The 10,787-nt window shown below is 46.1% G+C and overlaps 1 protein-coding gene and 1 long non-coding RNA gene across 3 annotated transcripts in view; one reads left to right on the forward strand and one right to left on the reverse strand.

The window, feature by feature from the left end:
• Positions 1-3,709, reverse strand: part of RORA (RAR related orphan receptor A) — a 733,771-nt gene extending 730,062 nt beyond the window's left edge. Inside the window, exon 1 of one of the 2 annotated variants that reach the window (XM_027123197.1) lies at positions 3,387-3,709. In XM_027123197.1, the coding sequence (XP_026978998.1) occupies positions 3,387-3,552 (166 nt within the window). In that variant the 5' untranslated portion in view covers positions 3,553-3,709. The remainder of the gene's footprint in view (positions 1-3,386) is intronic. The other variant, XM_027123196.1, reaches the window with a different exon arrangement.
• LOC113629083 (uncharacterized) lies at positions 1,692-9,567 on the forward strand. Its single transcript, XR_003436377.1, has 3 exons — positions 1,692-2,939; positions 3,570-3,632; positions 8,862-9,567. It is a non-coding gene; the product is annotated as an uncharacterized LOC113629083 (long non-coding RNA).
• The last annotated feature ends 1,220 nt before the right edge of the window (positions 9,568-10,787 follow it).

Here is a 10,787-nt window from a genome sequence, read left to right on the forward strand (position 1 = left end):
CGATATTTGTTTTTCTCTGACTTACTTGAAAGAGGGTTTTTAACAACAGTTATGTCACAATGCTCATGGCTCCCTGACGTCCCTGAAAGCCTTGTTAAATTAAAGCTTCGCTGTAGTTTTTCCGCTTCATTCTTACTTCCCATGTTGCCTCTTGCCTTTCTTTCTTCCCTTTCATTGGGCTGAAAAGATGGAACTGAACGACACCAGCCATCATTAATAGCACCCAGAAAACGGAACAGTTCCACTAAAACTGCTAACATTCCCTGCCCAGTTTTCAGAAGAAGGGGAGGCCGTCTTTCAGATTATGAAGTCACACATCTGACTTTGGAAGCTCAGGCACTCATGGTGCATGGCCCATTCACCGGTAGATTCCCAGGTGTTCAGAATCCAGCAACAGCTTCAAGTCTACCTAGGTAATGTCTCATGAGGTCACCTCAATGTCACGAGAATCCTGACCACAATCTCTGTGGACTGCAAACACTGGCTGCCTGGAAGCTAATCCAGCTACCTCTCTGGAAAGCATCTTCCGAATCAGAAAGCATCGCACTTCACCCAATACCAAGGACTCCACTCAACCCTCCTTGAGGTTGAAAATGCTAATTTTAAGGTGATGATGTTTGCTTTTCCTTTTGAGTTGTGTGCCTTTATGTTTTAAGTATTAAAAAGCCATAATCACCTAGTGTGTAGGTTAATTTCTTTCCGATATTGTAATTTATGCAACATTAATACTGGATGCCAGCTCCAATTTTCTTGCTGCTTACACTCTGGGAGCCGACTCGCATATTCTGCCAACTCCATTACATCATCTGAAAACCCAAACATTTCCCATTTTCAATTCACTCTCATCTACCAAGCATACTTACACATTCTCTCTTTTTCTCCCTAGCTCTCACTCTCAAAGGTTGGTACCCCTGAGGAGCAGACAGTACATCTGAGGTTAAAGTCTGCAAATGCACATAATTTCTGGAAGCTATTACTACTGCTGTGTTAGCTAAAGGATGCCTCCATCTCTGACCTTCCTTTTTCCATTCAGACTGTTATATAACCTAGTGCCTGCGTGCAGGATGTGAGTTGAGTGTTTGGGCCTTACCTCCTCTCCCTCCCCCCATTAAATCTCTGGAGGGATGGACAAGAGGTTGGTTCAAAGAAGAGAGAGTGGGGGGTGGCCCTCTAGGGGGCAAGGGGATGTGGGTCAGCAGGTCAGCTGTGCAAGATGCATCCTACCCCTACGCTGTCCCTCTCCCCTTGTTGCTGAGCCTAGAGGGCTGGTGGTACTGAAAGCCCCATCGTTATATAATTTGCAAGAACAGCCAGTTACGGATTTGCTAGTCGGTTCTGCAGCCTGCCACCCCGATCTCTTGCAAGAACACCTTCTGGCAAGAATGACACCTGAAGATGCTAATAACACACGGGAGGGGGATGCCTAAGATGGAGGGGGGTGGCAGCACAAACCAGAAATTACTGTGGCTTCCTACATACTATGTCCCCCACCCTTCCCAAAAAAAAAGCCTCAGAAACACATGAAGGGGATTTTCTCCAGTGTTTCTGATTAACCCTGTTACATAACCCGCTCGCATTCCAAATCCACCGTCTCAGGTCTAAATATACTCTGTGCAGCCAAAAGCTCGCCACACACAAACTCCCCGAGCTAGCTGCAGGTCCCGGCCCCCAGCCCCGATCCCCCTCCCTGTACTCCCGACCCTCGCTGCCCCCTCCCTCCCGCTCAAACCGCAGTTCAATGTGTTCACTCTTTCGAAATCGCCTTTAATTAAATGTTTTTCGCGTGTGTCATCCTGATGGCTTTTACTGTACTCGAATTCCGTGAATGGGAAAGCGCCTGGACAGGGGGTGTGGCTAAGGTGTGTGTGTAGGGGGGGAATACTGTAAAACAGCTAGCACATGATCAGCCATATTCCTACCTCCAACTCTAACATCGAGAAGAAGGGAGCGGCTCCCGGGGGCCCACACTCGCCTCTCCCGCCCTCCCCAGTCGCCGCCAGAAGCCGAGTGGCAAGAGGAGGGGGCCCGCTGGGCCAGTGCCCAAGCCAGGGCTGGAGATCCTCTCTGCCCCCCAGCCCTGGGCGGCTCGCGCGAGCCTGCTTCCTCTAGAGTGACAGGGATGATTTATACATTATTAACAACAGTAATTAAAGCCGTAGCTTCCTCCTGTTGTTTGCAAACTCCAGGCGCATTCAAATAAATAATCCCCCATCCCCAAGAAAAACCCCAATCAGGTGCCGATACCTTTAAGAAAGAAGGAAGAGGGTGAGCTTTCCCCAACACTCCACTTTAACTAGAAAAAAAAGCAAGGAGGAGGCAATGGAGCCCCCTGCAAACAAACACATACACACGCACACACATTCTACAAAATGAAGTGTGTAAATATCGCCCGGGGAGGGGGGAACATCGATCGCACTATCCAACCAGCATTCAACTCGCACTGACCATTCCCAGGTTCTTGCAGAAACGCTTGGAGAGGGAAGGATTTCCCAGGTCAGAAATAAGTTTGGGTGCCTTGGCGATCTTTCTTTTTCTGCTTGTTTGCTTTTGCAGACGCTCACTCCGAATGCGCGTGGAGCGCCCCACAGGACCGCCGCCCCGGGCGAGTTGACGCGCACACGCCCCCCGCCAGGCTGGGCGTCCGGCTGCGAGCCCCGGGTCTGCAAACTTGAGCATCTCCCCTCGCCGCGCCCGCCAGACAACTTGGCGAGCACCTCGCGCGCCCGCACCCTGCTTCCTCCAGCCCAATCTCCAAATCCCAAACCCACCGCCGTGCTCCAGAGAAGGTGCCCACGTCGCCCCCCAAGTCCAGGAGCGCCCCCTCTCCACCCCCGGGGCTGCCCTGGTCACTCAATCCTAACGCCCCCCTCAGCTCTGCGGGGAGCCGAAAACCCACCCCGTCTCGGGCTGCCGGGGCCGAGACTGTCAAAGGAGAAAAGGTAAAGGGGGAAGAGGGTGGTCATAAACAGAATTTTTTTTCCCCTTCCTTTCCTTTTTAAAGGACACTGCCGCTTTAAAAGTTTCTTTCCCGGGCCCCCACTCTCCGGTTCTCCGTATTTTGGGGAGCGTATTTAATTTCGGCAACGCGGCTTCCCTCCTCTCTTTGCAGAAAAATCAAAGCCAGGGGGTGAACCCGCCGGCTGTCAACCCTCCTGCCGCGTCCCCCGCCCCCCTCTCCTCCCGCAACCCGAGAACGGGCTGCAAAAGTTTGCAACATTTCTGGGGGGCGGAGGGGGGAGGGGAAGGGGGTGCTCCGAGCTCTGGGCGCCGGCGCAGGCTCGCGCGCGGCCCCCGACCCTGCGACCCGGGCGCCCGCTCCCGGCCGCCCCCAGCTCCGCGCCGGGGCTCCCGCCGCCCCCTCCTCAGCCCCTCTCGCAGCCTCCTACCTCTGCTGGTGCTGGAATAGCTCTGTCTGCGCACCGGGGCGGGCGGCTCGGTCTTGCGGGCGGATTCCTGGTTCAGCGGGGTCTCCCTGGAGCCGGCGGCCGCGTCCGCGCCGCTGCTGCCCGGCTCGCTGGCGGCGGGGTCGGGGGCTGCCGGAGCTGACTCCATGTTTTTTCCCAATGTAGAGATCGCTGGAGATGGCGAGCTCCGAGACTCCCTCTATCTTCTGTTTTCGGAGCAACTCTATGGTACCAAAAAAAAAAAAAAAAAAAAAAAAAAAAAAAAACGGAGAAGGAGACCGGGGAAGGAGAGAGCAGGCGGCGGCGGGCGGGCGAGCGAGAGCGCAAGGGAGCGCGCGAAGTGTGTCTGGGTGGACGTGTGTGTGCGCCGGAGAAGGAATGGGAGGCGGGTCTGGCCACAGGCAGCGCTAGCGAGAGCTTCTCCAGCCGGTCCCCACACCCACATTCCCCACCCTCCAGACCCCAGACCGGGAGCCACGGACTGGCTGCCAATTTTGGGAGGTGGGGAAAAGAGTGGAGGAGGAGGGGAGAGCCTCACGTGCCCCCCTAACCCAGGGACAGAAATTAAGATTGGCGACAATGATTCTGTACCTACTTCTGAGACTCTCTCGGGAGCAGAACTTGTCCCCATCCGCAGCCAGCCTGGGAAGAGACAAATCCGGTTATCCACGTCGGGGAATCGCAGGTAGCTCCCTGCCAGCCCAGACCAGGACTGAGGAGAAACTAAAAAGGAATTAGACCTGGGCTGACACCCCAAGGAAGGCAGAGGATGGGAGGACGGAGGACGTGGCACTTCTTACTTTGCCATGGGACGTCCAGTGGGTTTCCAGTATTGGTTTGATATATGTGTCTAAAACACAATTTGTGAGTCTAGAATTGCCATGGATAGCCAATTTTTGGTATGGTTGAAAGCGGTCGCTGTCAGCTCCTTTGCTGTTTCCTCCGAGAAGGATCCAGAAACCACTTGGCAGGGCAATTTCTACTAAAGAAAACTTTGGCTTGATTGGTCGAGGACTATCTAAACTGGATGAAATATGCCACACTGCATCTAGTTAATGCATGGCTGCTAATTGTCAATTCCCACTGGTACTATTGCTATAAAATGTACAGTCTCATCCATAAAAGATATACTGGAGAGGCGTTAATAACATCTGAATGATAAAATTCAGGTAATTAACAGCTTTTAATAAGTTACATCATTGTAGGCATCACTCTGCAGTCCCCCCTTCCACTGAAACACGCCCATCGGGTGCTTAATGAAACCCAAGGGTAGTGAAGAATTGCATCAGTGTTACTTTGATCTGGAACTCCACTATGAAGGAAAAATACAAATTGGATGAGTGGAAAATATTCAGGTGGTAGTAGCCTGATTTCCCTGCCTCAATACTCAATCCACCATTTCCTCTTGCCTGCCGAGACACTGATGAAATCAGTACATTTTTAACACACACCCACCTTCCTTTCAGAAGCCTTGCAAATTTTGACAACAAAAAATATTGTTATATACCAGAAGGTGGCATAAATATGAGTATTTAGGGGGTGGGGAGGGAATTGGGGAACATTTTGCTTTTGCTAACTTCCTGGTTTGGAAAAATGCTTTTGAAAAATAAGAGGAAAAAAACCTAGTTAGATAATAGCTTAAGAGGAACCTCCATATGCCAAACTTCACACATGGTTTGTGTTACTGTTACTGATCTTGGTCTGATTTCAAATACACAATGCTATTTGCCATGGTCTGTGTGTTAATCAGCAAAACCTGTGGTCCACTCTTCGGAGTGATGCAAATGAGATGTGAACAGTTCTGATACCTTAATCCAGTCTCTGCAAGGATCCCTGGCTTTTGCCTGTCTGTTGGCGCCTACAAACAATGCCATGATTGTCTCCTCCCTCCCAAATCAGATGTGTCGGTTTCCCCATACATCAAAGCACAGATTTCCAGAGCAGCCTTCACGCCATTTACAATGGGTCAGCCTGTTAATAACGTTCTTGATGCAATTGACCTAGCTTGTCACACTTGACTTTTCTAAGTAAACAAATATATCAAAGTGCACGGTTTAATAAATAAGTTCCTCTGGGACAGCAAGTATGTCAAAATACATCCACTGCTCCATATTTATTTTAGAATATTTGGGAGAAAAGAAACTTTTCATATTAAATTTCACCAATGATTCTATTTGGGATGCAAGCAGCTCAAAAAAGATCTCTGGCTCATTTTAGGTACCAATAGCAACTTATTAATATTTTGGGTGAAATGTATTCCCCTGGGCCTGTATGGGTTCTTTTGCTGTTTTCCTTTGACTAAACTGGTATTTGTTTATCCAGGAAAGACCATCCTGAGTATGGCCCCAGTGACCTTAGTTAAGAAAGACTCCATATTCCCGTCAGGGTACCAAAAAGCCATTTCTCTTGCCTTCCTAAAACAATTACTGCTTCTGCAATTTAAAACAATTGGGAACTCAAGTGCTTTCCCTAAGGGAAAAATAAAAGTGAGTTAGATCCATTCCTTGACTGTCAATCATTATTACTAAAGTGTAAATTACCTCGATTGGGGAAGTGTTTGAAACCTGAGAAGCACAGTGATTAAGGTTATATTTCTTTCCTTCCCTTATGTCCCTTCCCTGATTACTAATTACAAGGCTTTCCAATTTTCCAAATATTTGGAAAGATGGGAGCCTTCCTTAGACTCTGTTCATTGTGAAAGGCAATAGTGTTTGCTTAAAAATGGTTATTTTACTTTGCAGTACTGAGTTCTGAGATAATGGCTTAGAAAAACCTATGCTTTGTAGAAGACAGAAGCCTAAAAACCATTTTCTGTAGACTCCTCTTGCCCCCCCCAAACTCACCAGAACTCCCCTACCTCCTCTTCAATCACAGGCTCCCCTCTTGATGGTGACTCCAGTTTTTTCTTATTCCAAGGTCATTACTGGGAAGCTCAGAGTTGGCTTTGACTCCCCTCTCTCACTCCTGCACCTCACTCTCCACAGCCAGCCAGACTCGCCAGTTGCTTTCAATTCTACCTCTCTGACATCTGCCCCTCCTTTCTGCAGCTAACACTCCAATTCCAGACATTATTGCTCGTCTAAACCATAACCTTCCAAATAACTGGCCTTTGGTCTTATAACCATGCTAATCCATCCCAGAAAGCATTGCCAAGTTCATTATCCTGAACTATAGTTCTCATTTCCCACCATGTCACTTCCCTGCTTACAAGACTTTAATGGCTCCCTATCGCCTATCCAATTAACTACTAACTAGTCAACAAGGTATTCAAGGCTCTACCTCACTTATCCCTGCACTCCTGCACCAGGGATGGCAAATTGATCTCATCTCATGAAGGAACTCCTGAGGCTGTCTGGAAAGGTGTGGGCTGTGATTGATGAATGCTGTCTCCCATGGGTGGAGGGTTGGGAGCGGGACACTGGCGCCAGGAGTTTGCTAAACGGCCTGACATCCTTACATAATTCCTGCAATCCATGTGTAATCCTCAGACCAGGCCACGTGCTGCTCTCTACTCTTCCTGCTTGTAGTGCAGGATACAGGCACAGTTGCCTCTGCCTCTTCTGAAATGCCTTTTTTCTGCCTTCTCTGTTAATTGAATCCCTACCTTTCTTTAGAGGTCCATTCTAAAAGGCAACTCCTCTGTACAACCACCCCGGTTTACCCCAAACCAAATATTTGAACTGTCTTAGTACTGTGCACCCCTCTTAAGGCGTCTGGTCTGCCTTGTGCTGTGGTTGGTTGAACATTTGCCTTACCCTTCCTGGTGGAAGATCCATTCCTAGAAAACAGGGGCTTTGCCCTTGCACACAGTAGGAACTTATTAGAGTTAGTGGATTTGAGAAATGGAATTGATGATCTAATCATAAAGTAGCATGTCCACACAGTGATTCCATTACACAATAAGAATGAAAACCAAAGTGTTTCAACTTTCAATCACTTGAAATAAGCTTTTCCCTCCTGGATAAAAGATTAGTTGACATGTACAGGCTGTTAAAATTTATGTATGCAAAAAAATGTTGACAGTTATTTTCTTTGCATTTCTGGGAGAGGGAGAGAAGGAAAATTATGGAAATATATAGTAGAATTTCCTTGGGAGAGGGGAGCTTTCTACAACATACCTAAGAACAAAGAAGACAGAAAATTAAAACCAAGTGCCCAGGCAAGAAGTTTCTTTTCTTTCAAAAAAGCATCAAGAAACTGCAGCTGAGCTTCCCTGGTGGCGCAGCGGTTGAGAGTCCGCCTGCCGATGCAGGGACGCGGGTTCGTGCCCCGGTCCCGGAAGATCCCACATGCCGCGGAACGGCTGGGCCCGTGAGCCATGGCCGCTGAGCCTGCGCGTCCGGAGCCTGTGCTCCGCAACGGGAGAGGCCACAACAGTGAGAGGCCCGCGTACCGCAAAAAAAAAAAAAAAAAAAGAAAAGAAACTGCAGCTGGAAAATATGATGAAAATAGAAGAAACTGAAACGAACATGCAGCACCACTCTTGGGCATGGGAGGGGCTCTCCATTCTGCTGCAAAGTTTATAGGTTTATGGTCAGAGCAGCCCCAACCAGAAAAGTCCAGGTTAAGAACAGCACTTTGTTCAAATCAGAGGAGGACCGGTGTAAATCCGAAGTCCTCATGGGTGGAACAGGAGATCCAGGCTTGCCAGATGCTTCAGAATAAAAAGGAAGATGAAGGCATGCAATGTCCACTCTGGATGATCCACTCCACCCCTCTTCCTATTTTGTAGAAGAGGAAACTACAGTGACTTGCTCAAGACACCCAATTAATCCATGGCCGGGTGTGGAATCTTCCTATTACCGGAATTCAAGATCCAACTCTGCCACGTACTAGCAGTGTGGTCAAGGATGAGTCACTAACCATTTCTACGCCTGTGTTTCCTCATCTATAGATGAGGGTAATTAGGAGGGTTAGATAAGATGAGCCTTCCAAAATGCTTGCCACTCAAAATTTTGCTATTATTGTTATGCATCTTTAATAAAATCCTGTATAAAACTGTACTGTCCAAGGCAGTAACCACTAGCTGCATGTGGCTATTGACTACTTGAAATGTGGCTGATCCAAACTGAAATACGTGATAAATGTTAAAAATCCACATTAGATTTTGAAGACAGTACAAAAAAATGTAGAGCGTCTCATTAATAATTTTATATTGAGTGCATGTCGAAATGACAATAGGTTGGATATATTGGGTTAAATAAAATATATTATTTAAATAATTTCATCTATTTTAACTTTTAAAAATCTGGCTACTGAAAATATAATATTACTGTGTACTTTACATTATACATCTATCGGTCAGGGCTGGTATGGAATGTGTCTGGTACATAGTAGGTATTCTAATGATTTAACTAGAGTAATTGCTAGGGTTCAGCTGGGGGGCACCACTGGGTCAAGAGTTAACATCCATCTTGTCATTTTACAAAATCTTAATCGCGTGCCTACTTTTTGCAGGGCATTAAGCTGGGTGCTAAGGAAAAGAGAAGCAAAACTACTGTGTTTTACAGAGAAAGTAAGATGTGTTCACCAAAACTAAGTGGCATTCAGTGATGAGGCTTCAGCTGCCCTAGAGACCACCACAAAAATAAAGGAAGCTGTGAATACATCAACAAATAAAGGAGTGCAATTTATTGAATACCTATTAGATTCTAGATACTCTCTCATGTCTCATAGTTATTCTATAGATTAGGCTCCTCCACTTTGCCATGAAGCAATCCACTTAACTTCTCTAAAGATCCATGTTTCCATTTATAAAATGGGTTTGATCACCTTTTTTTTTCAACCACTTACAGCAGAGTTGGTGAGGGTCTCATAATATAGATGAAAGTGACTTGGAGTCTTAGAGGAGTCTTAGAGGAGTCTCTCCAATAGAACCACATTTGTGTTATCCAGTATGATGGCCACTAGCCACATGTGGCTATTAAGCACTTGAGATAAGGTTGATGTGACTGAATTTTTTCCTTTTAAATAGACTCTATTTTTTTAGAGCAGTTTTAGGTTCAGCAAAATTAAGCAAGAAGTGCACAGATTTCCATATGCCTCCTGCCTCCACACGCTCACTGCCTCCCCCATAATAATATCCTCCACCAGAGTGGTACATTTGTTACAGTCAATGAACCTACACAGAACCGTAGTTATCACCCAAAGTCCATAGTTTACATTAGGGTTCACTCTTGGTGTTGTACATTCTATGGGTTTTGACAAATGTATAATGATAGGTATCCACCATTATAGTATCATACAGAGTAGTTCCACTGCCCTAAAAATCCTCGGTGCTCCACCTATGCATCCCTCTCTCCTCCCAACCCCTAGCCATCACTGATCTTTTTACTGTCTCCATAGTTTGCCTTTTCAAGAATGTCACGCAGTATGTAGCCTTTTCAGATGGGCTGTTTTCACTTAGTAATATGCATCTAAGTTTCCTCCATGTCATTTCATGGTTTAATAGCTGATTTGTTTTTAGCACCGAATAATATTCCATGCCTGGGTATACCACAGTTTATTTTTCGATTCACCAACTGAAGGACATCTTGGTTGCTTCCAAGTTATGGAAATTATAAAGCTGCTATAAACATCCATGTGCAGGTTTTCGTTTGGACATAAGTTTTCAGTTCCTTTGGGTAAATACCGAGGAGCCCAGTTGCTGGGTCATATGGTAAGAGTATGTTGAATTTTGTAAGAAACTACCAGACTGTGTCCCAAAGCTCTGTTATCATTTTGCATTCCCACCAGCAATGAATGGGAGTTCCTGTTTCTCTACATCCTCTGAAGCATTTGGTGTTCTTGTTGTTCTGAAGTTTGGCCATTCTAAGAGGCTTGTAGTGGTATCTCATTGTTTTAATTTACATTTCCCTAATGACATATGATGTGGAGCATCTTTTCATATGCTTATTTGCCATCTGTGTACCTTCTTTGGTGAGGTATCTTTTCCGATCTTTTACCCATTTTTAAGTGGGCTGTTTGTTGTCTTATTATTGATTTTTAAGCTATTTGTTTAGTTTAGATACCATTCTTTTATCAGATATGTCTTTTGGAAATATTTTCTCCTGGTCTATGGCTTGTCTTCTCACTCTCCTGACACTGTCTTTCACAGAGCAGAAATGATTAATTTTAATGAAATCCAGCTTATCAATTCTTTCTTTCATGGATCATGCCTGTGACGTTGTATCTAAAAAGTCATCACTGTGTCCAAGGTCATCTAGATTTTCTCCTATGTTACCTTCTAAGAGTTTTATAGTTCTGTGTTATGCATTTAGGAATATGATTCATTTTGAGTTAATATTTATGAAAAGTTGTAAGGTCTGTGTCTAGGTTCATTTTTTGCATGTAAATGCCCAATTGTTTCAGCACCATTTATTAAAAAGACTACATTTTCTCCAT

Source organism: Aethalodelphis obliquidens, unplaced genomic scaffold (assembly GCF_003676395.1).
Source record: "Aethalodelphis obliquidens isolate GAN/ISIS:26980383/991018 unplaced genomic scaffold, ASM367639v1 scaffold26, whole genome shotgun sequence".
Lineage (NCBI taxonomy): Eukaryota > Metazoa > Chordata > Mammalia > Artiodactyla > Delphinidae > Aethalodelphis > Aethalodelphis obliquidens.